The following is a 26,549-nucleotide window of genomic DNA, read 5'->3' as shown; positions in this document are numbered from 1 at the left end:
TTGCCGCATTCCAATGCCTCAAAAATATGCCAATTAGTTTGCTTTTTTTTCCTTGTATTTCACGACGCGCCAGTGTTTTTATGATGTACAATTGCTGCATTCACGCTTCTTTTTACTTTGGCTGACATCAAGGCTCGATAATTTATTATGTCTTTACATTTGCTGTATTAAACACACTACGCCTTAGGTGGCGCGCCGTGGTGTATTAGAATAACACGGGCTCCCTAATGTGACCTGCTGACGCACGCTCGGTTTCTACATTGCTTTTCTTGTTCCGTAGTCGCCGCTCACTTGGGGTCATCGCTGCACCCGCCTTCCCGCTCCCGGCGATGCGAATTTTCCTTTTCCCCTCTCGTAGTAGGCGGGGTTCTTGTGCTGGGCTAGCTGCAGACGCTCGAGGCATCACTCGCCGGCCACGCAGAGACACACGCCCGAATTTTCTCCTAGTAGAACTCGCACTGCTGACGCAGTGAAAAATGCGAAAAAGTTTGTTGCCTGCCACAGCAATCGCTTTCTGCTATTTTAAGCTCACAATCATACATGAGAGTTTATCGTCAGAGCCAAATCCTGGGTTCTTGCAGATGAAAACAATTCCTTGTGAGTGCTGAACAGACAGTCTGCATTGGCACAACGCCACAGTTAATGAAATAAATAATGAAGGGCTCTAGAGCAAAGCTCTCAATGAAACCAATGCTTTGCTTTGCACCTAAAGAGAAAAACACTTTTACTCGAATTCACTGGAACCGTTGCTTAGCGTGTGTGCCTGTTTACGGCAGACGGGCTACTCCGTTCTGTCGGCTGTAGGACTGGCGTTGTCGCCAGTCCGTACTCAGCACGACATGTGTGGTTTCTCCTCCAATTTTAGAGGTTCATAGAAAACAACTTTCGTTGCATGTTTTCTTCTTCGTAATAATGCGCAAGACATTACCGCACATCAACAACCCTGAGTTGTACACCTACATCCGCTAAATAATTTATTATTGAATTTCTGCTCTGTCTATTTCCGTTTCAACTATCGAGCGATGACTATGATGTCGAAGTTCCGTAGAGGTAACAGGAAGCATCCGAAAAAATGCGATATAACCAATGTTGTGTCATTAAAATTCGCTACAGTCCTAAATGCAGCCTGCCTTGATACCAGGAACACAATGAGTGAACGAGATTTGAATATATTGCAGATTTTCACATTCTTCATGTGACCCATACTGACGCAGTAGTCATCCCTCGGCCGTTGTAACCGATACCTAAGGAGGCGACAGAAAAAATTTGATTATTAATTATTCAGTGGTTGTAGACACGTACCGTGTGGTGATCCATGTATATCCATGTCTTCAGTATCATTACGAAGAATAAAACACACAACGAAACATTAGGTGTTATACGCCCCTAAAAGAGGACGCACCGTGAAAAAAAATCTAATTGTAGACTACATCAGATTTGGCATTTATATCATTTTTTAATTACATCGCTGAAAATGTCCCGCGAAATGAGCCTACGGGTGACATAAAAAAATAGGTGACAGCGAACTAGCTAAAATATCGCCGCAAAGCTGACATCACCGCAATTCTGCTCCCGTCAGAATCACTTGTCTACAATGCTGCCACAGCCAAAGACACTGGACAAAGACATGAAATGTTCGTGCAAATTCAGTACCAGTTTTTTCGTCTCTTTTAATCTGACGACTCTGCTTGCAGAAAGCGTCGCACAACATTGACTTCATGAATTTTCATGCGGTTTGTTGACTGTGCCCCTTTGTAATTTTTTTAGTAATGACGCTCCTGTATTTTAAATTGCTTTTTCATTTTTAAAATACGTAACTAAATTTGATGACGCTAATGCATGCATGATGTAAGCATAAATATAACACTGTGTGCAGCAAAACATCAGGCTGCTAAAACTGTGGAGAATGTCACTGCATCAACAATATTAGAAAAAAAAAGTATACCCTCTGATTTCCTGCGGGCCATGAGGATATCAGAAACAAATTATTTATAAATTTCGCAACATCCATATAGAATAATGCCCCTAGCGCGCATACAGCACTGACCTTCAGTCACGTATATGCCATTGGTGAGACCGCGGACCGTAAGCGCTATTTGATATAAAGAGCCTGTCACCCCTACATGTTTTATATCCCGACCAAGCCCGTTTTGTCCTCTTATATTTAACGAGCGATGTAATGTTATATTACTTCCGCTGGAATTTAGACTTCTTTCACCATAAAATTGTGGTTTTGGGTGGGAGTATTTCGCTCCTGCCTTAAAATAAATAAACTGTTGTCCTGTCAGAAACATCTGTCCATTTGCCATACAGCTGAACTTTATGCGCTTCTCGAAGCACAGGTATCACAACCTGCCTTACAAGTTTTCTTTTTCATTCTTAGCAGGAAGCGGCATAGGATACCGACTAAATATTGCTTCTCAGAACTCCTGTTCCTAACCGTCCTTCTTGCGCGCAAACTCATTTCAGCGTGCGAAAAAGCCGTTTGTTTCATTACATACTCATGCAACTTTACTATGAAAATATCTGAGAAGGCTTAGTAGTACATAGCCTCCATACTAATTTAACAATCACCGTAATTGCACTGATACTTTCTGAAGCAGAAAATTTGGTATGTATAAACCATACCCAGAAATTCTGGACGAAAGCATTTTTGAACGGGAAACTAGTAATGAACGTCATTTTTCATATAATGTAAGATTTCACTATAAGGATCGACATATCTGCACAGCACCCGATGGCAGTCTTGAATTTTTTTCTATTAACGTTTTTGCTGTCGTCAAAAGCGTTCCCGTTTGGTTTTCTTTGGGAACCTTAACTGTTCGTTGCGACTAATGGAAACACTTTAAAAGAAATATTTTGCTACACATCAGGAGGGTGGACCATTACCTTCAATGTTACCGTAAATGTATCTTACAGTTTTAAAATTTTCGACATTTTTATCCGAAATTGCTGGACACGAACTGTGACAGAGTTCTCGTTCTCTTGAACTGAAAGCCTCTACATAAAAGAAAAGATCTGGCAACCCTTCATATACGTCATGCAAAAGAACATGCGCCCAGTAACGATAAGAGCCACACTACAAGCTTAATTATGTGCTGATAATTTCCATCGTGTCCTTTCATTCAAAGCACACTAGGCACTAGGCACGGCCGCCTAAATGAACACTCAACTATACAGCTTTGTACAGGGCCATTTTCACGATACCTAGTCGCACGGATATCTTTACTGCACTCCAAACCCCGGTGACGTCAACGCTAGTTTATTTGTGCCTCTATTGCAGCCATCCTGCTAATACCAGCGCTGTCGCCTCGTGTTCATCACAGACAAATGCATCCCTTCGCTTTTGTCACCCGATACGGTCATCCGCAGGGGCCGTGGCTGTCAAATACCAAAACGGATGTTGAAGGTTGAAAACTCAGCTCTATAACCAGCCGACAACGTCATAAACAAACTATACCGACAATATGGGCTGCAGGTTTCCTCACCAATAGGGCGTCCACCGCACGCTGCAGAGCGAACGGAGGAGACAGCTTTTCGGCGAACCAACAGCGATTGTGCGCGAACACGTAGCATTGGTTACCGCGAGGTTCGAGCGTTCCCGCTCTGTTGAAACTATCCGTAGCGTGCGGAAACTTTAGCTGTAAAACCTTAACGCACTAAACGATAGAAATAAGGACTGATGCGGTGAAGGGCGGAAAAATTTGAGTAAGGAGACTGACTTGCATATATCGCAATTTCCATACTATAATCCGCCCTTGATGTAAACTATCTTTGAAAATATTTCTTACGAGATTATGCATAATCGGTATACAGTACACACATTCCAGCTGTACAATTAACGAAGTAGTATGGGCACTGAAACGTCATTGCTAGTTTTGCAAGCGCAACAAACTTTATGAAGTCCCAGAACATGTGTCACGATGGCCATTGCAGGAGGAAAAAAAGAAGGCACCCGGAAAGGCACACTACAAGCACTTGTTGTGCGTGCCTTTACACCCGGAGTGGGCGTACTGTATACCGAGTATGGGTAATCTAGGAAGAAATAATATTTTCCTCTAGAGTACACGTCATGCATCATCACCAACATGCTCCACATTTCGCTCTACTTCGGAACCTGTCAAAAGGATTGCTAGAAAAAAAATCTATTTTTTCTACATTGACAATAGCTTCGCCTATGCTGTCTTCATTTAAGCTGTCTTTCCTGAGAGCACCGGCTTCACAACCTTCCTACTTGCGAGGCGAAACACACCGCAGCGCTGTGCGATGGAAGATTGTGACACCAGCAAGACAACGCACATCCTTTCGTTATTGTTGCGTTAGCAATACAGGCCTCTGCGCAAGTGGTGATGGTGACCGCCGTCTGTTGGTTGTCAGTAGCAAGTGGGCCATGTGTCATGGTGGGCAGATGAAAAACTGCACACTAGGCTACTAAACTAGGAGGAGAAAGAGGAGGAAAGGCAGGGAGGTTAACCAGAAGAATAACCGGTGTCCAACCCTGCACGGGGGAAAAGGGTTGAGGGTAGAAAAAGATGAAGGAGAAAAAAAAGAGTTTCCGGAAACTGAAGTCACAATGCAAAGTCACAGCCTATCGTGCAGGCCAGAAGCCGTCAAAAAGCGGAGAAATGCCTTGGAGGCTTTCACCGCCGATGATCGCCGCGGCAAGTGACCGAGAATCTTCGTTTCCGCCAATGGGCGCAGGTCTAGATGCTACAGTGCATGCCGGAGAGACTGCCTTTCGGCGCTGCAGGCCGGGCATTCACAAAGAATCATGGCAATAGTCTCATCACACCCGCAGATGGCACATGCTGGGCTGTCAGAAATGTCTATTAAGACGGAGTAGTGCTTGGTGAAAGCTATACCAAGCAACAGGCGACATAAGGAAGTTGCTTCACGTCGTGGTAGGCCGGAAGAGAGTCGAAGCTTCAGATCTGGGTCCAAGGTTTTTAAACGCGAATGCGAAAATTGGCCTGAATTTCACGCGGCAAGAGTGATGTCCCGTGACAGTGGTCTAAGCCTACCCGCTGCGTGGGCTCTCGAGATGGGGATGGACACACAATCGCCCTCATGTTGAGCAGTTCGCGTGGCCTCGTCCGCGCGGTGGTTGACTGCGATGCCGCTGTGTCCTGGCAGCAATTGGTAAACAATATCTTGCCATTTGTTGATGGCTGTGTGGTGGATCTCTCGTATTTCCGCGAGAAGTAGTTCATGGGGCCCATGAAGAAGAGCGGATTGTAACGCTTGGAGGTCTGACTTTGAAGTAGTGAAGACAGACTATTTCTGGTGTGTTTCTTCGCTGATATGTTCAATGGCGATACGAATAGCAGTAATGTCTGCTCCAGTCGATAAAGTCCGATGGGATGTTTTCGCTTTCTTAACTACGGTTCTTACGAGGATTACTACGGAGCCCGAGGAACTAGAAGGGGTCAAAGAGCCATCGGTGTATGCGTGCAGTCGGTGTCCTTGTTTCTCATGCAAATATTTTAGAATGGTCTGTTTTAATGCTGTCGATGATAAATCAGCCTTCTTTTTGATTTCTGGTATGGAAAGAAGCACGCTACGTTGGTGCAGACTTCATAATGGAGAAGACGGTCTAGAGGCTGGTGTAAATTGGATTGGTAGGAAGTCGCGATGGGCATCAATAATTCTCGCAAACGATGTACTCGGCCGGTTAGCAGGAAGACTGGTAAGATGGTGCGTGGGAATCCGAGGGAGGTGACGAATATGCGCTCTCAAGGCTTCGATTGTGACATAGGCAGTCACTGGATTCTCCTGAGCGGTGAGTACTGTTGCGGCTGTAGACGCGCATTTTGGCAGTCCTAGGCACGTCCGCAGAGCTTGAGCCTGAACACTTTGCAGACACCGTATGTTCGTTTTCCTCAAGTTTCCTAGCGCAGGGATACTGTACCGAAGGAATCCCTTGAATAATGCGGTGTACAGCTGGAGCATCGAGTGCATTGATGCTCCCCACGACTTCCCTCCGAGACAGGAGAGAATGTGAACGATCGATGTCAGTCGCCTTTTCATGTACGTGACATGTGGGCTCCATTTTAGATGACGATCGATGATTACTCCAAGGAAGCGATGCTACATAACTAAGTATACACTACCTACACGAACCTAGTATACTACCTCGGATATAAAAAAAACCTTAATCTGCCACCTCGCATATCACGAGCTTTCCTTGTAAATCTCGGATACAATGGGACTTTCATGTGTGAACCTCAAATGTAGCGAAATTAGTGTGTTGACATGGAATATAACGAACATAAGTATACAACCTCCGACATAACGAATATTAGTGTCAACCTCACATAAACGAGCGTTATGCGCTACGCATTCATACGATCTACAGAGGATTGCACACAAGAGTTTTTTTTCAATGTAGCTTGAGGGAGAACATGGGTGGTACGCTTCTAATGGAGCTAGCTCGTAGTGCCAGTGTTCACTCGCGACAGCATTAAACCGCTCGAGACAAGAAACTCTAATACAGGCACCATGCGACCGGTGGAATCAATAGGACAGGGGTAATTGCTTCGGTAATGGGAGGCCCCCGTTTTCTTCGAGCAGTTTTATTAGTTCTGTTATCTGCGACAATGAACTATCTAACCCTGCAAAATTTCCTGACACTTTGCCTTTTCATAGAAGATATTTGGAAATTGCACATGTTCACCTTCAAAATATGGGCTATTAAAGTAGAGCTTCACTAGCTACATCATGTCTTTCAAATATTTGTGATAAGAGAGAGTGTATCACATTCTGGTGCACCTCGTTAATAAAAGCTGGTCTCTAATTAACATTTAGGAGTGAGTCTATACAGAACGCGAGCAGTAAGCACCTTTCAGAAGACTACGGCCAGACTGACTTCTAGGAGCTACTCCTTCTACAGCCACTCAGCCAGGATATCACCGCCACAATATTAACTTAGAACCTTGTGCCGTATTGAAAAGAGGGTTCTCACCATCATTCGTTCTTCCATGGACGTCTTAGCGAATCCCAGGTCACGCAGCACGCTCATGCAGTACCTTTTGTTGGCTGCCCATAAGTTGCCGTTCAGAGTCGCAAGTCCTTGAAGAAAGAGATTTGAATATATTGAGGCGATCAGGTATTTCTCGCTTCTTTAGCTTAATTTATTCAGTTCAGTGCGAAATGCACTATTTATTCTGCGTTTGTGATTATATTGAAACTTCCCCTAATAACATCATTTCTGTTTATTATCAACAACTTCATGGTTGCTGTAGCATCACTGAAAAAAACGTTTATAACATAATTTTAGCAGGTGCTCTAAAGCATACCCTGATCGGCTTCCTGTAAAAAAAAAATACATTTCGCTCTAAAATAAGGATGCTAGAGAAGGAAGGAAGGACACGCTATGCGAATTTTCATCAGAATGATATAAAATGGTCGCCTTTTTTAGTCTGTGGGCAACGCTCATCACTTATTCCGACGAAGCATCACTGCCGAAAAAACAGCTTTCTTTAGTACTGAACACAGCGTTCATCTCCCAGAAAAGGATAAGTATTTTCTCATGTGCTCGGGAATGACGAATTGACAATTTGTCAATTCATTCCTGATTCTACCATCCCGCTAGAACGTTTTCCACAACACTCTTCTCTCTGCGTCAAAAACTTGAAGGCGGTGGCTTAAACGACAACAGCAAGAATAGAAGCTTATAGTTGAGAAAGGTTATGTACCAGCGTATCTGGATTTGTCTTCGATGGCGGAAAGACTAGTGCATGGAGAGTTATTAGAATACATTCCTGTCTGCTCCTCAGGAGCCATTATTTTTGCTTTCTTGCTTTTGTTACCCTATTCGCGTTTCATCTGAAGCTGATGGTACCACTCTGAACAATGCACACTTGCATAATTGAGCCTAATGGAGGTATTAGAGACTTATTCTTTTCGCGTTGTCGTCAGTTATTTTTAAAACTCAAGAAAACATGACAACCGACGACTCTCAGGTTGTTATTAATGCTGAAGCCCTTTTATAAACTGACATTACATAAAACGTCTGCTCATTGGTGCTGATTTTGTATGATCAGCTTTTTCAACCTCAGTAGTTGTGGTAGCTATTAGCTTGACAAACTGAGTCTATTGGCGTTTTTTGAAATATCTGTCTCGTTTTAAGCGATTTAGGGAAAGCGGAGACAATGTGGGAAAATTATACCATTTACAAAGCGTGACTATTTGTAATTCATAGCCACATTACGTGCGTTTAAGCGAAGCAACCCAGCAGCCATCAAAAGCAATGTGGATAGGGGATGCTGTGAATAATTTGGTAACCGAAATGAAGTTCCCAGTTCGCTCTGTTTGCAACGCTATCGATTCTTGTAGTCCTCCTGTGGAACTTTTCGTTCATTTTTTGTTCAATTTTAAGTACTAAACCGTGTGCGGCTTTACGCTCGTTTCCCAGACACTTACCTTTACAGAAGTCCCGACCCACAACAAAGCAGCCTGAACGGTAAAGCCCGTCAGTGTTCTTGCAGAAGTTCTTTATGCTTTTTACGTTACTCAGTACCACCACGTCGGTGAAGTTGAGGTTTAACCTGCACAGGAAAAGAAGTATGCATTAAAACAATGATGCTTATATAGACTCCAGCGCACTGTGGTCAGGCTATTGAGGCGACGCATTTCTTGAACTAGCACTATTTCTGCTGTTCATAAAAAAAGCCTTGAATTCCCAGTCGCGTATCTAGTGTCGCAATTCTCTAGCGCGTAAAACATGCCACCCGCCGCGGTGGCTCAGTGGTTAAGGTGCTCGTCTACTGAGCCGAAGGTTCCGGGTTCGAACCCGACGGCGCAGGCCGCGTTTCGATGGAGGCGAAGCGCAAAAAGGCGCCAGTGTGCAGTGCGATGTCAGTGCACGTTAAATATCTCCAGGTGGTATAAATTATTCCAGAGTCCTCCACCACGGCACCTCTTTCTTCTTTCCCTCCCTCCTTTATTCCTTCCCTTACGGTGCGGTGCGGGTGTATACCGTGATAAGTGAGACAGTTACTGGGTCATTTCCTTCCCTGAAAAACCAATTTTCTTTTTCATTTCAAAACACGCCACCTTTAGAACAGCGAGAATGGTGATGTAGGCTGGAAGTTCGTACTCTCACATTCAAGCGGCTAGGAACGCTGGCGATTCCTAAAGAGAAAAAAAGGCATTGCCCAGAACCAGACACCTTGCGCTCTAAACGTTTCGCAAAGAGTGCCCGTAAGTGCTATATATAACATAGTTTCCGAAAGTTCATCCGACACCCGAACAACATTCCTTTTGTCCTACCTACGGTTTCCGACGCAACCGTCGAGAGGTACCAATGCAATTGTCTTTCTTAACAATCACGCCAACGGGGGTACTTGGAATTTATGTATTTTTTGTCTCACTGGACATTCCGGTGTTCCGCCGTCGATGGCACCTTCCTGCAAAACAGCCTGGAATCTAGTTTTGCCTTGAAATGGAATTTTATTCTGTAGCTAGAAAAGGCAACGATTTAAAATTGCACGTAAACCACAGTAAATTCCCCTTTCCAGGGGAGCAATTTAAACGTAACTGATATGAAGGTTTTAAGGGATACAGTATAGAGAAACCCGGGTTTTATACGAAGTTCTGCATGAACTTAAGGATAAAAGCTTAGTGCGAAATATGGCGGCCGTCAACCTGCAATCAACAACCGCCCGCAATTGAGCTTGTTGGAACATCATGAATGAGGAGTTTCGCTGCTTACAACTACGAAAACACGAACGTAGTTTTGTATAGAGACAGGAACAGTCAAGCACATTTTATCACGGCGAAAAAAAAAGGCAAGGACACATGGCATGCGTCTGGCAGGACGGAGTGGTACACCAAAAAAACCCTGGTGTATACTGCAACTGACAGCAACACAAACAAATTAGAAACAAAAGACAAACATGGTATCAAAACCTCAAACGCAATTCTGCAAATGATATTAGAAAGGATGGATGTGACATGCCTGTTTGTGAAATTGTGTTTGCGGAGATCAACGTTTTACATCTGTGGGTTCTTTTTTTGTCATTTTCTTCTTTCTGTCGCGACACGGCTCACATATGGGCTCTTTCCAGGTGTCAATCGTTTCACAACGATGCCTCGTGTCCTTGTCCTCTTTTTTCCGTTTTAATGAGAGCAAACTTCGCTCGGTACTACGCACCTAACCTTTTTTGCCCGTTTAGGTTAAACGTGCTAGTTTTCCTCAAGTTATAAACTAAGTTTTCCTCCTGTTTTAAACAGCGCCGCTCTAGATTAGTCTACCCATATATTCTGGTCAAACGCGTTGCGTCAGCACAGCACATTGCACACAAGATTGTGACTTGATTCGACGTTAGGGGTGCAAACTTTTTCCCGTTTTCTAAGCGCGCTGCAATAAACGCAGCGATACCATAGAACCCCAGGTGGTCGAAATTTTCCGCAACCTTCCACTACGGCGTCCCTCGTAGCCTCAGCCGCTTTGGAACGGTAAACGTAATAAACCACCTGCCAGCCATAAACCGTATACAAACACAAAACACAACAAAAAGAATCCATTGAGTCCCGCGGCCGGATACACGTGCCTACGTGGAATCGCTTGCACTCGGTCGCTTGATTACAAGGAAACTGTTCGCCAGTCATGTACTACTCGTGACCTTGGGGACACATTTTGATTGGGGTCGTGCGAAGTTTTTTACACCTGGGCTATCCACAATTTCAACAAAAGGATCCGTCGTAAACTGCGCAACTTTGCCCCCTGAGTAGCGAGTCGTTTTTGTTTTTAAAGCACCGCTTTTTAGAGCCTGTTCCCGGATTGCGCAGCCTGCCTTGCCGTTGCTCTAACCGAGCGTGGTATGGTGGCGGTGGTGGTTATATAACAGATTTATTTATACTATTTACAAAAGAGGTATTGCTTGGACTAGGCCTGAAGAACCCGCAGCGTGGGGCTCAGGGCGAATGAAAGACGGCGATTGCGTAGACAGCGCGAGGGAGAAAGCGGAGAAGGAGAGTACGGAGATAGAGTGAAGGCAGGTTGTGTGGAGGTCACCCGCGCCACCTGAGTAGCTCGCGCTGTCGTCTGCTCGCCTATGATGTCATTGGTAAGGTATGCGTCGCTCGCCAGAGTAGTGCGCGCTGTAAACGCGCTGGCCTACCCGCCGCGGTGTCCCAGTGGTTACCGCGCTCGGCTACTGATCCGGAGTACCCGGGTTTGAAGGCGACCGAGGCGGCAGCGTTTCGATGTAGGAGGAACACAAAGGCGCCCGTGTGCTGTGCGATGTCATTGCACGTTAAAGATTTACAGGGGGTCGAAATTATTGCGGAGACTTCCACTACGGCGCCTCTTTCTTCCTTTCTTCTCACAGTCCCTTCTTTATCCCTTCCCTTACGGCGTGGTTCGGGTGTCCACCGGGATGTGAGACAGATACTGCGCCATTTCCTTTTCACACATACCAATTTTCCGAGGCGAGGCTCAACGGCGGCTGAACGCTGTTCGCGCTGCCCAAGTCGAAACCCAGAGCCGCTTCCGTTCCCTACTGCGTACTCCGTACGCTGTAGCCGACGGTTCGTGTGCTGGAGCAGCCGCGCTCAGAAAGCGCACTAGGGAAAGGCATGAGCATTAGCTAATTTTAAATAAAGGTTAAAAAGGGGTAACTCTGTAACCTACCCCTGGATATCGAAAACCTCCGTATCCTGCTATTCGTACCCTTGCACAGGTGGACGTACCAGGGCGAGAAACAAAGCTACAAGTGATATTTCTTAAACATATTTTGACCACTTCTTTCTTCTGTGTCGCTTCAAGTTGTAAGCCCCCCCTTTCAAGCCAGAAACTCCTAATCCAGGTTCTTTGTTAGCCATAGCCGGAACAAAATAGACCACAAACAACAACTGCGCGGACACAAGGCAATGAAACCTTAAAGTGGTTACTGGAAAATATAGCTGCACACCAAACTCAACAGTTTATTCAGAACTCCATTGTTCAGTTACATCTGCCTCTTCAAGTGAAATGCTCAACTCTGCATCTGCGGTGCGCCCTGATAGCAGCAAGAGTTACCTGTAAACGGGCCCGTATTCCTTGGCCCATTCCATGCCTTTCGCAAAGTGGAAGTTTTTAAGATTCAACTCCTCATGACCGCGTATGGAGCTTCTCGGAGGCATCGGAGGAAGCCTGGTTCCGGGCGGGAAGCTTTTTTTTCTCTGTAGGCGCTCCAAGACCAGCTTCAGCAGCGCGCATAGTGCGAACGTCACGACAAGGACCACTAGTGACATGGCTTTGGATTTCCTGGTGGTCCTGGGTAGTGAATTAAAAGAAAAATTACACATTCGGGTGTAATGAGTATCCACAATGCTCGGCATCGACAGTAAGGATAATGATGCTATCTTCCGAACCACAAAAGACAAGCACTGAGCAATAACCGTAATAAGGCGGTCTTAAAAGCACAGTACATCTGACAGATACTATCAGGCATTTTGTATTTGATGAGGAGACGCCTCTTTTTTCTTCACAGTCCATATCATACGCGCGTATTTCACCCAAGGCAATGCTTCACCGTGCATAATGACTTGCTTCTCAGCTTTCAAAATGTTGCTATTTATAGTTGTGTCATATAGCTTAGCCCTCCTGGGCTGGTTTTGTCCCTATTATTTTTTATCAATACTTTTCAGTCATCCAAGGGGCAAGCTTACCCCTCTTCTCTCCATGCACAAAAGGATGTGACGGCACAAGAAATTCATGTCGTTGCACATGAATAAGCCTTGCGCAATATAGCCTTCTCGCCACATTTATAATGGCGCCGGAAATGCATATATTTAGTTAGTTATGAAAAAAATGCGCAGTAGGAGTATAGGATTTCGTCTACAAAATGGAGTCTTTGATGAGAAAATTACAACTTGTCTTTGATATTATTTATAAACGGATTGCCCGTAATTCGATAAAAGTAACATATGTGAGTAATGGAAGTTCCATCTGCACATATGTATGGATTGTGCGTATGTGACTTCTAAACTAGCAATTTGAAATTTTTATTGTTACTTAACTTTTAGTGCACTTTTCGCTGTCGCACTTGTGTACTGAGTTAAAACTTTATGAGCATGCAGTTTAAAGCTGGAAATGGGGACGACGTGAAAGCTGTTCTTTATATGTTTGGACTCTTGGATGTTTTATGGTGCTTTGACTACAGCGGTCATGATTCGCAAATACGGGTCAGGAATATGTCCGAAGACAAAAGGGCGACAAAAAAAAATTGAGAGCATCTTCAGATAAGCCAAATGTGTGGAACTGGTGTGACGTTCATTTTGCGCCGCGCCCAACGAATCGACAAGCGTAGCTGCGCAAAAAAAAGACCGCCACCGTCTGGAAGACCTTGAAGTAACGAGCGTTAGTTATTTGGTTTACTAGAATTGATATGATGAGAATAAAGGCAGGTACATCCATGTCCTTCTTGAAACACATTGTGGTAGTGAACGTATTGGCGCAACGAGCGCATCTGTGAGGAGCTCCCGAGGGAGACAGCTCATTACGGATGGATGGATGGAACATAAGAGCCTCCCCTTGGAAGCGTGTTGGATTGCCGCCATGGCCGTCCTCTTGGATTTGACAACACAAAACCATGCCACCATTTCGTCCCCTTACGTCATACTCACATAGTTCCACCTGTATACACGATATTAGACTGTCACGTCCCCACCAAAACTCGGCAGATGGTTGTTTCTGGAATGCTGTTATAAATGGCGCTACAAGTCTCAATGCGAGATGTGTTGTTTTCTAGTTGCTGCCACAGATGGCGGGTAGCAGACCCCACGAAATCTCGAAACGTGTTGAGTAGTTGCTGCCCCGTATGGCGCTGTGATCTCAGGGTGGCTCAAGGTGACGTTACTACCGTCCCATAACAGCGACATCTGTGGTTTACAGGATGGTGGTGCAGATTATAATGGACAGATTGCAGTCTTGTGTGGAGGGCGAGGGGGTGCTAGGGGAGCTACAAAATGGGTTTCGGAAACAAAGGAGGTTATGGACAATTTCTTTTCATCGACGCAGTGTATAGAGATTGCTGAAAAAGAACACAGGCCCCTATAGTTAGCATTTCTGAATATTAGGGGAGCCTACGACAACGTTATAGAAGAGTATTTGTGGGTTATACTGAGCACATTGGATGTGAAAGTTAGAGTAATTAATCTTTTACAAGGTATATATAATGGTTACAGAGAGCTTATAAATTGGGAAAAATTGTATCAGGGCCTGTGGAGATACAGCGGCAGCTCAGTCAAGGATGTCCTCTGTCTCCTTTGCTGTTCATGTTGTGCCTGCAAGGGTTGTAGACCAAGCTAGAGAGGAGAGGACTAGGATTCAACCTTCCTTTTTTCAAGCAAGGAGAATGGATTAAACAGTCATTACCGGGACTAATGTACGCGGATGATATAGCGCTAATGGCTGACAACAAGGAAGATTTGTAGAAGTTGATAGACATTTGTTGTACAGAGTGAGATAGATTAGATATCAAGTTTAGTGAGGAAAACTCTGCAGTCATGATGTTTAATATTGAGGTCGGCGAGCATAAAATACAGGAGTTCAAGCTAGAAGTAATGGATCATTACAAGTATCTTGGGGCGTGGGTAAATAACTGTGCTGAGCATCTGACAGAGCAGGAAATTATGTAATGAATAAAGCTAGTAGGAATCCAGCTGTCATGAAATATAGGGCACTGTGGAATTACAGTAGGTATGAAGTGGTTAGAGGTAACTGGAAAAGGGAGATAGTTCCTAGCCTGACTTTCGGTAATGCGGTCCTATGCATGAGACCAGATGTTCAAGAGAGGTTAGAAATATAACAAAGCGTCGTAAGGAGGCTAGCTTTGGCAGCACATGGCAATACTCCAAATCAGGGTGTACAGGGCGGGGCGGGTGTACAGGGGGATATGGGATGGCCGTCGTTCGAGAGCAGTAAGATGACATTTGAGGAGTGATTGAAAAAAATGGGGGAAAAGCAGTGGGCTAGGAACGTTTTCAGATTCCTGTACATAAGGAATGTTGACACGAAATAGAGAAAGCGAACTAGAAAATTGACAAGCAAATATCTGGACCGCAGTAGGGGGCAAATAAGCAATTATCGGTTACGAAAAAGGTTAAAGAAACAATGAGAGCTCTGTGGAAAACAGAGATGCTGACGATATCGGCACTGGGAACATACAGGATCTTTAAGCAGGAAAATGTCAAAGAAAATATCTATGATAATTGTAGGGGAAGCTCTTTGTTGTTTGAGGCCAGGACGGGAGTTTTGCGGACAAAGACAAATAGAGTGAGATACCACGAGATATACACGTTGTGCTTTGCATGCGGAGAGGAGGAGGAAACGGCTGAACAGTTGATAATTTTCTGTAAAGGGCTTCACACTAGAGTGGAAAGCAGCGGGGCTGATTTATCCAAGGCATTGGGGTTTAAGGACAGTGAAGGGAAAGTAGATTTTAAGCAGGGTAGAAGTAACCAAGCGAAGGTGGGCGCGGCGGAAGCTCAAAGAATATGCGTCTTACAAGCCCCTTCTTGTTTCTTATCCAGGCCGTGCACTTCATCGCTGTGAAGCTTTCACGAGGCGAAATATGCTTCGGTTTTCCTGTCGAAGCGACCGAGCATCACGTTTTCTTGACCAACCAGTCAGCGGAAAACACCTGCGGAACTGAAAATCCGGACCTGCCCGCCTGGAATCTACCACACGCTGATTATCACCAGCCACCATCGTCTACGTCACCAGCTCCGACGGGTATAAAGACGGACCTGCGGTGCAGCCTTGTCAGTGGGCGCGGCGGAAGCTCAACGAATATGCGTCTTACAAGCCCCTTCTTGTTTCTTATCCAGGCCGTGCACTTCATCGCTGTGAAGCTTTCACCAGGCGAAATATGCTTCGGTTTTCCTGTCGAAGCGACCGAGCATCACGTTTTCTTGACCAACCAGTCAGCGGAAAACACCTGCGGAACTGAAAATCCGGACCTGCCCGCCTGGAATCTACCACACGCTGATTATCACCAGCCACCATCGTCTACGTCACCAGCTCCGACGGGTATAAAGACGGACCTGCGGTGCAGCCTTGTCAGTGGGCGCGGCGGAAGCTCAAGGAATATGCGTCTTACAAGCCCCTTCTTGTTTCTTATCCAGGTGAGGGACAAGCGTCCTGTCCACGTTTACCATAGCGATGATGCCTTTCTTTTGCTTCTGCCGTGCCCACGGCCCCTGAGCGTAGTGCTTTTGGCGACTTACCATTGTTTCGTGGACTTGCTTTGTTCTTGTGGTGACGTCGAACTTAATCCTGGACCTGGCACTGAAACTATGTTTACACAAATTCTGGCTGAACTGAATGTCCTAAAGCAAACCACGCAGTCAGTACATCAACAACTTGGCGAAACAAATAACAGGATAGCTGCTATCGAAGGAAAACTGGACGGATTGACTTCTACTGTTACATCTTATTCACAGAGAGTCGACGAGATGCAAAAAACTGTGGAAACTTTGCTTCGTAAGGTTGACGACTTAGAAAACAGAAGCAGGAGAAATAATCTAATTGTCTACGGTGTGCCAGAAAATAATGAAGAGCAGCACGAGGACCTAGAGGCAATTGTGTCTGAAAAAATTCTCAACGACATACTGAAGGTGCCTAATGTAGCTATCGAGCGAATTCACAGACTTGGAAGACCTGCGGAAAAAAAATGCCGCCCACTAATCTTTAAACTGTTGAACGGAAGGGACAAGAGAAGGATCCTTCAAAATTGCAGCAAGCTAAAAAACACGAAATACGTCATCTCGGAAGACTTTTCGCCACGGGTTCAGTCGATACGTAAGAAGCTTTGGAACAGCGCCCAACAGCACAAAGCAAATGGTGCGAAGGTGGGGCTCTTTTTTGACAAGATAAAGATCAACGGAAAACTGTTCCGATGGGACGAAACTCTCGAGGAAACAGTGCCCGTAAATGATCCCTGACCAGTCTGTTCGGACGCTCGCAAATATCACAGACATGCGCAGACTGTGAAGTTACCCAACCAATGCCTCAAAGTCCGCCCCACTGCGGGCCCTTTTTCTTTGTTGAACATTAATGCCAGAAGCATATGGAATAAATGGGATGACTTAGAAGGTCTTCTTATCACACACGACGCTGACATCACAATCATAACCGAGACTTGGTTGAACGAAGCTATTCCTCATTCAGAAGTAATACCCAACACTCATGAGATAGTACGGCACGACCGTAGCAGACGGGGAGGGGGCGTAGCCATAGCTATAAAAAAGGGATTAGATTACACAGTTATTCCTCATAATACAGGCATCGAAATGGTTTGGATATTGCTTCGGTTTAACAATTTGAACATTTTTATTGATTCTGTGCATAGACCCCCGGATGCAGACGTCTCGGTTCTAGAACGACTGCACGAATTTTTGTTGGAACATGTTAAAAAATATGCTTATGTAATGATGTGTGGTGACTTTAATTTACCAAAAATCTACTGGGAACTTCTGCGTACTGTAGCTTCATGTCAACATTTTGATCTTTTGCTTGATATCGCCTTTACAATTAATTTAAAGCAGGTCGTGCAGGGGCCGACACGTACTGCATCAGGTTCAAGCTCCCTTCTAGACCTTGTGTTTGTTACCGATACTATTGAAAAACTTGGCTTCTCCGTTGAAATCATACCAGGAATTTCTGATCACAAAGCTGTACTCTTCAAAAGTAACATGATGCGACCGCCTGTCCCTGAGTTAAAAAAACCATTTCTTGACTTCAACAATGCCCTAGACGAAAGTTTATTGCACTTCAAGTGCACTTCAAGTTTATTGTACACAAATGTATCACAAGATACGTGCCGACAAAACTTAGAAAAATGAATCGCAGTAGTCCCTGGATTACTCGCGAACTGCTCCAGCTCAAGCGACGTATCAAGCGTCTAGGATCCAAGCGATTTAAAACAGGGCACATTTCCCTACAGTCACTACGCACAGAGTTGCGCATGAAAATTAAACAGTCTAAGTACACTTTTTTTAACGTTAAAATGCATAACTTTCTCACCACAGACCCACACAAATTTTGGATACACTTAACAAAGAAGAAGGATACAGTTAGTAAAATTCGTTTGAATAACAGAGAAAATAAGGATCCTTACGACATTGCATTCCAAATGCCCGATGGCATTCCAAATGCGTTTCTCTCCCGCTACGCAGAATGGTGCGCGAAATATCTTGTCATCATTTACAATGAAAGTCTTCTAAATTCAGAAGTTCCGGCTGACTGGAAGACTGCAAAGGTCATCCCTATCCACAAATCGGGTGACAAACTTTGTCTAAACAACTACAGGCCAGTTTCACTCCTTTGTACCTCGGGTAAGGTTATGGAGCATTTCATTTTTAAGCACTTGATTTCTTTTCTAGAAAGTAGTAACTTCTTTTCTAGTAACCAGCATGGGTTTCGGCGTGGCCTGTCCACCATAACACAACTAATTCACACAACCAATGAACTTTTGGCATGCATTGATAAGGGTGGGCAAGTAGATGCAATATTTCTCGACTTCGCGAAGGCCTTTGATCGCGTTTCGCACTGTAATCTAATAATAAAGCTCAAACATCAATTACAAAATCAGAGTCTTGTTCAATGGCTAGATTGCTACCTCTCTGAACGGCACCAGTACGTTCAGATCTCAGGTTCCAATTCTGTGCCAGCTCCAGTTCTCTCAGGAGTACCCCAGGGCTCTGTTCTCGGTCCACTATTGTTCCTTATTTACTTAAACGACTTAAACTTCGACTCCCCTGTACGGTGCCGTTTTTTCGCTGACGACTGCGTTGTATATCTGCCTATTCAAAATGCGGAGGATCAACATGTGCTGAATGACTACCTTTCAGAGGTCTCAAGGTGGTGCCTAGTCTGGCAAATGTCACTAAACACGTCTAAGTGGTCAAAAATGACATTTACGCGTAAAAAGTGCGCTCTTAATTACACATACACAATAAACGGTGCAGCTGTCTCCCCCGTAAACGAATACAAATACTTGGGGGTTGTATTCAATAGCAACTTGAGTTGGAGTTCGCATATCGGGCATATAGTCTCAAAGGCGTCCAACAGGCTTTGGCTGTTAAGAAATCGTCTAAAGCACTGCACATCTAAAACTAAATTAGCAGCTTACACTGCACTCGTACGGCCATTACTGGAATACGCAGATGTGGTTTGGGATCCGCACACCCAAGTAGATGTACAGCGCATTGAAGGCGTTCAAAGGAAGGCGCTTAGATTTATCTACAACGCATATGGAAGGCACGTTTCGGTTACTAATCTATTGAGGGAATCTGAACTGCAGACACTTCAATCTCGTCGCAAGTTGCACCGACTAAAAATGTTGCATGGGATTGTTAATAACTTAACAAACATTCATTTTGAGACCTACATGGCATACAACACTTCACGACCAACGCGCAATAAACACAATTTGACAATCATGGTGCCACGGTGCCGAACGAAAGCGTATCAGTTTTCTTTTTTTCGAAGAACGATATTGGAATGGAACGGGCTTCCGTGTGACGTGGTCCGTTCGACAGAACAGAAGTCTTTTTTATCTGCTGTCATATCGTCATTTTAAGAGCAGTGTATTCGTTCATGCTCTTTTGTTTGCTTTCGTTTGTATTTTAGGTAACCGAGTGCATTTAACTTTGCTCTTTGTCTTTCTATAAAACCCTGTGTGTTAGCGTTTGCTTCTTTATCCGCATTTTTACTTGCTTTGTTTTTTCGCGATGTACGATGTATCCTTGTACCGCTCCTGCCTTGGCCACCAAATGGAGGCTGGCAGTATTGAATAAATAAAATAAATAAAAATAAAATAAGGTTATCTGATTGGTGGCTAAAATCAAGACAAGAGTAAAATTTCATAAATCATGGCTAGGTGGCTTGAGCCACCACCCGATTTAAAGGTTCACCCTTATCCATCCATCCATCCATCCATGCATCCGTCCGTCCGTCCGTCCGTCCGTCCCTCCATCCATCCATCCATCCGTCCATCCGTCCGTCCATCCATCCATCCATTCATCCATCAATCCATCCATCCATCCATCCATCCATCCATCCATCCATCCATCCATCCATCCATCCATCCATCCATCCATCCATCCATCCATCCATCCATCCATCCATCCATCCATCCATCCATCCATCCATCCATCCAGTAGCAGACCCCATGAAATCTCGAAACGTGATGAGTAAGAGCTCACGCTCTTAAAATTAGCAACTCATCCAGTTAGGATCAGGGCAGTGAGAACACATCTGCTGTGCGCAGCTCCCTTCGCCGGTTATTTTTCCAGTACTTTTATGCACGCTTTTTGCAGAAACGGAAAAAGATTCGCCTGCGACATTTGAACTGCTAGGTGGAGCATAGAAAGAGGCGTGTATGAAGGTTGTTATGGTCAAATGTTTAGGGGAATTCAAACCAATGCCAATGCCAAAAAGTCAATGAGTAATTACTCTCTTTTTTTCAAATCTAGACCATCCTGGAGGATTCCCCTAAACATTCGACCAACACTCTTCTCTCTTCAAGTTCTTCATCAATTCGCTCTCGCCCTACCATAACCTTGCCATCTTGGTTTGCTGAGTTAATAGAGCAACTGCTCCGGTGAAGCGGTGGTCCCGGGTGTGAACCTCGGACCAGAATGAATTTTTCTTAAACTACGAAGTTTCAGAGAAAGCTGTATAGCTTTACTTTGTAGTCGTACGGCTGCGCTTCGCCAGACGGCAATGAATAATTACTGCCTTATTTCGAAGAATTTTATGCCAGGGCACGAAAATATGAACCTACTTCCAGTTTGTGAAGCACTTCGCACTTCACTCTGATGGACGTGCTGTGATACAGAACGGAAAGGAGCCTTGCCTAAAGCACCCATCGGAAACGCTTGCAGAAAAACTCTTCGGAAATGCCTGGAAAATATGTCTTTGCGTTCATATAAACACCTCATGTTACGTCCCTCTTTGGCAAAACCTGTTTCTGAGCCCTAAAAATTAGCCATCATCAGCTTGCAGGGCAGCAGTACCTCTAAGCTGGGAGCGCCTGAGCGCTGCCCGATGTTGAATATCGGTGTGTTACTGAAGGGCCCTCGGACGTGCAACGTCTACTTGTGTTTGGCCGACGGAAGAAGCTGCTGTAAACTTTGCGTACCAAGTCTATTTTCTCTGTAAGCTTACGCTCCTTTGATCTCTGCTTTGGTAGCAGTTACACCGATAAACATCATGCCCACACACATGTGTGAGTTCGTTTTCAAAATGAGCGTTTTATTTTGTATGAGTGCAATACCAGGCATTATGTCGGCAGACCATAAAAGGTAAAAATTTGACAAATTTTGAAGCTTGTATGTTACTCTATTTATGGACAAGAAAAGGCGAGTCATCGCAACTTGTCCCAGTTTTTCTGTGTGTTTTTTATGTGTTCCTACTATGTATGACTCATTTCCCACCACGTATATCACTGAAGAAATAGCGACAGCTACAAATCTCTCATGCGACAAAAAAAAAACAGGAGCTTATTATTTATGTCGCTATTAATCGCTAAGCTCGTATCTTGTGTCAAAATCGCACTGAGGAGCACTCAATCCAAATAAGGTTATCTGCAAAAATTGATTATGTGTCTCTTTCTCGCTATATTGTCGCTTGTTTGGGAGCAGAAGCCTCCTTTATTGGAGAGAAAACTGAAATAAAAAATGATTCCGCCACTTCACTAACATTCCTGATTCCCTTGCCGAAAATGACTGGATGAGCCGTTTTGAAAGGAAAGGCAGTGCAGCGTAGCTGCTGCGTACCCTCGCGATGAAAATCAGTGGCGATGCCGCATGAGATTTGCCAACTCTACCGCTGGTGGCCAAACCTCTATTTCGTCTTTTATCTTTTCTAGTTTGAAAAACAATATCTGTTTACGTTGAAATAAGCCCATTCTGGGTCCGAACGCACTACCTCTTTGATGCACGCGCCAACTTCTACTTGTCCTCAGCATTAATTAAAGTTTTTTGCCCAACATAGAATGCCGTCATCAGTTAGGAATTTGCCGTCGATAAGCTCACCCTAACGATGATACTTTCTCATGATATTTTGTTCAATATATATATATATATATATATATATATATATATATATATATATATATATATATATATATATATATATATATATATATATATATATATATATATATATACGTGCAAAGACGCGAAATGCTGCAGGGGCTGAGGGTGCCCGGAAGATAAGCTTTGAAGCTGAATCCTTTTGTCACTTACACCAAGTTTCGTAACAGGCTGGGTGTCAGCCATTAAAGTCACCCCATGGCTGGAACGTGGATGTCATCTGATCCCATCGGTGAAAATACGTAGCTTCTATAAACATCCTCATTTTTAGTACATATCATTGTTACTAGAAATCTTGTGAACGTTGTAATAAGGGAGCAATTATTCATTGGAATCCACCGTAGCGCAGTCATACGGCTACAAAGGAAAGCTGTACAGCCTTCTTAGAAACTTTGTAGTTAATGAAAAATTCGTCCTAGTCCGGGATTTGACCCCAGGACCGCCACTTGACCGGAGCAGTCGCTTTACCAACTGAGCTAATTATGACTGCTAGCTTATGGTAGGGCGAGAGAGAATTCATCAATAACTAGTAGAAAGAGTTTTGGTCAAATTACAAATTTCCCGTATATTTTCCTCCCTCCCTTACAATTTCCCTTAAAAATTACAATTACTCTATTATTACAAATTTACTCCACCTTGGATGATTCCGCTTAACATCTGATCAACATTGTGAAGGTTGCATTTGGCAACGTTGCTTTAATAGGTTCATGCTAATCAATGGTTTTGCGTAGTTGTAGTTTTCTCTTCTGCCTGCCCAACGAGATGTGATTTATTTTTTTTAAACAACAATCTCGAAAATTACTTTCCCCAAGAATCGCAAATGATGCACCTATCATACCATTAATGAAGTGAGCCTTACAGAACCGCATGGGGGATTGCCAAAAAAGACTTGCTCTTTTACCACGCGTTCGATGACACAACGCCAGTCCTGATCATACAGCGCGCCACTCTTTGTGCACACCTCGAACCCCTGCTAGCCTGTAAGAACATCTCCCTGCGCTTTCTATGAAGATATGATGAGATAGGCATTCCTTGGACTTTTGATCCAGGAGGTATGAAGAGCGCTGCAATAATGTGCCATGTGCAGAAGGCGCTTAAGATAGTAACATAGATTCGCCCTCGAGCCCCGTCAGCTGTTAAAGTTTTGTTTTCCTGTTGTGTAAGCATACCGGCCAGTTAAAGAGGACAGATATTTCTTATTTGATTATTTTTTAAAAGTCATCACAAAAAATATTTTAACATTTAAAGGTGATAGCAAACCTTCGAGATAGGGCGTGCAAAGTTACCACAACATTTTGGAACAACGTAGAAGGACAGCAGATTGGGCCAGTTGGTGTTCCATGGTAACAAGAAAATTCAAACAGCGCTAGACAGCACGACGAGAAGGAGGAGGAGACAAACACGGCGCTGAATACCGCTCGCGAAACACACGCTGACCTCGGCATTTGGTCCGTAGTAGGTGTAGTGGTCCGTGTAGTGGTGGCGTCAGGCGAGACTGTTCAAGGACTTACTACGGACCAGATGCAGAGGTCAGCGTGTGTTTCGCGAGTGGTGTTCAGCGCCATGCTTGTCCTGTTGTCTAGCGCTGTTTGAATTTTCTTGTTACAACGTAGAATCGGCTCCGCCTGGATGCGATCAATCGAGATAAATCTGGTCGCGTCTTGCATCCGCAAACAAAGTGATAAAGTTGCATGACGGCAGCTTTAAAGAATGAACAAACAGTACAAATATTCTCTGCATTATACACTTATGATGAAGACGCCACTAGCCATGCCCATTTTATGGCGAACAAGGAAATCAAACTGTCTGCAAAACGTCAGTTTCAATCACTTCTATTTGGCGAGTGTCTGCAATTCTTTGTTTCTTTTATAGATCATACGAAACTTTGTTGCACTGTTAAATTTTTACGTCACTCTATCATTTTCATTTCCGTGCCACGCTGCGCTCTACCCAGCTAAATTGCAAGCAATTTCATGTTCCCGACTGCTGCAGAAGTTTGTAGATCTCACCAGATAGATGGATTCTCAGTAGCGCTGCGGTTTGAAAATAATACTTACCGCCTCAGCACCCCAATACATCCGTGAGTACATGTTCTCTAAGAAAGGCCATTATTGCAGTCCGACCAGCATTTTAATTTCGACTCAACCGCTCGCCCTCCGCTCTGTTCTCGCACGAAATATGACTCGGAAAGACCACTCTACCCAAACGCCTTTTTCTCATCAAAATCATTTTTCCGCTCAACTCAAGAGGCCGTTCTGAAAACGACTCGTACGAAGAGTGTAACACATGGCGGCCTCACCGGCTATAGATGACAACCCTTTACAAGTAGCGCGGAAGCCTCACATCAAAGCTTCGTATCGCGCTCTCGTCTCTACTGCTTGTAATGGTGATCTGGAATTTATGCCTCATGCAAAATACAGGCGGATAAACGCGCAGCCAAGCAGCACGGCGTGCAGCCGCTCAAAAGCAAGTCACACAGTTAACAAAGAGTTACGTCAGCGTTGTAGTGCTCTGGCATCAAAAACGTTGGATAAAACGTGTGAAGTTCCTAGATTTCGTCACTAATGCTCCATTAAGTGTACAATTTTTCAAGAAGCAGCAAGATTCATTACGAAGAAGGTGACTGAACGTAAAGAAGCTTAGCTGAGTTTGATGAATTCCGAATATCTAAGGACAGCTTTTTAGACGGCTAAGAACAAGCACAGGCGTTATTAAGACCAACCCTGAACCCTATTCCATCAGCCGCTTGTTCAGCATTACAATCATATGAATTTTCGCCTGCTTTACTACTACGGTTTCATTTTGCATAATGTAAGCTTTGTGGAGGCCTCCTGCTTCTGCGACATTTCACACATTTAGCTTGCTGCGGCGAGGAAGTGTGCTTCTGCAAATATATACGCGCGCAAAAAATAAATTTTTTTCATATTTTCGCACCCTTCATTAGCTGTCATTCGCTAGGCATCGAACGGTTAAGCCGCCACAGCGCAATACTTCTGAAATTTGTTGAAAACCGCTGCTTTCTCGCTCTCGTGTCCTCATGGCCAGCTCTACATCGTGTCCGCCAGTATAAAATGACGAAGCAATGAAGGAATGGATAGGTTTTAGTCTATTTGTTTAAAGCAATTCATTTTTCATTGTACAGGCAACACATGATGCAGCAAGTTGAAGCTGGCGAACTTACGAGCGTCGCAGTTCGGCCGACGCGACGAGCAGTCTAGTGGATCAGGGAGTTCTATCTTGAATAGGCGCTAACAGAGTCCACTTGACGGCAACAGGGCCCCACGGAAAATAAAGAAACTCAGTTTTCCTGAAAGCAGTCTATCGACAGTGAGAATAGAAGCTGTGTACAGTTGTTGCCTCTACACTAAAAGCTGCAGCTGTCCCCATTTCCTGTACATACATAAGATGCATTGCCTTCCGGTGGCTTAACACGTGTATTCCAAGAAAACATTTTAAAAGCTGCATCCGGGAAGTTGCTAGATTCCTATACCACGCTGTGCACCCAGCTACAGATTCGTCGGAATCAAGGCAACTCCGTTTTTCAGCGTATCCGCTAAGCGCCTGGCAACACGGATCCCACTCGTTTCATCAAACCACCAATTTTATCTTACGGTCATCACCAGGAAACGGTCTTGTCTCCATGTTAAACATCGTCGGTATCGTTGCATACAATGCAAAAAAAACTTTGTTTACCTTCTAGTCAATGAATTCCATTAAAGTGGGTCCCACAGCCAAGGGTTGGGCCCGTAATTGACCCAACGTACTCTAGTAATCCATTTTGAACATAACAGCCCGAATAAAAGCGAAGACAAAGCAAGGAACGAACACGAGCTCTGACGATGAACAATTGTTTTATACCGAAAACACGTTCTTTTAAAGGCGCGAATAGAAGAGCGCTCATCGGCGCATCAATTCGCCAGATCGCATACGACGTGTGTTGCAAAAACCTTCGGTCGTTTTGCACCCCGTAAAACTGAACTATGTTGACGAAGCCCTTGCAGCCTCGTTGGCTTGGTTTAGGTTATGAGCTTTAACGTCCCAAAGTGACTCGGGCTATGAACGTCGCCGTTGTGGACGGCCCCGGATATTCACGACCACATGGAGTTCTTTAACCTGCATTGACATCGCACAGTGCGTGGGTATCTAGAGAAATGTATTCCGACTTCATCGAAATGCGACCGCCTCGACCGGCAGCGAACCATGTGTTTTTGGACAGATGCCGAGGGCCATAACCACGGAATCACTGCGGTGGCTCCAGCCTCATTGGTGCGCCCCGTGTGTTTGTACAAATGTTCTCATAAATTTTGTTTTTCTGCAATAGCGCTATACTATGAGCATTTTCTCATTTCGGGCATACCTACCTACGTACCTCTCTGAAGCCTGCTTTGTGGCAGGCAGCCCGCCTGTCGACCTGGTTGTGCGCAACCTGAAAAGGTGTGTACGCCTAGCAGGGTTCACCT

General features: G+C 44.5%; 1 protein-coding gene across 1 annotated transcript in view; it reads right to left on the bottom strand.

The window, feature by feature from the left end:
- The window catches only part of LOC144132528 (cytochrome P450 2F1-like), a 43,263-nt gene extending 17,837 nt beyond the window's left edge, over nt 1-25,426 (bottom strand). Inside the window, exons 1-4 of the mRNA XM_077665005.1 lie at nt 25,271-25,426; nt 12,023-12,259; nt 8,422-8,546; nt 6,962-7,068 (exon numbers count right to left, since the gene is read on the bottom strand). Of these exons, the coding sequence (XP_077521131.1) occupies nt 6,962-7,068; nt 8,422-8,546; nt 12,023-12,237 (447 nt within the window). The 5' untranslated portion in view covers nt 12,238-12,259; nt 25,271-25,426. The remainder of the gene's footprint in view (nt 1-6,961; nt 7,069-8,421; nt 8,547-12,022; nt 12,260-25,270) is intronic.
- Between the last annotated feature and the right edge of the window lie 1,123 nt (nt 25,427-26,549).

This window comes from Amblyomma americanum, chromosome 5 (assembly GCF_052857255.1).
Source record: "Amblyomma americanum isolate KBUSLIRL-KWMA chromosome 5, ASM5285725v1, whole genome shotgun sequence".
Classification (NCBI taxonomy): domain Eukaryota; kingdom Metazoa; phylum Arthropoda; class Arachnida; order Ixodida; family Ixodidae; genus Amblyomma; species Amblyomma americanum.
The sequence above is the reverse complement of the archived record's forward strand: the minus strand, read 5'-3'. Positions and strand labels throughout refer to the sequence as shown.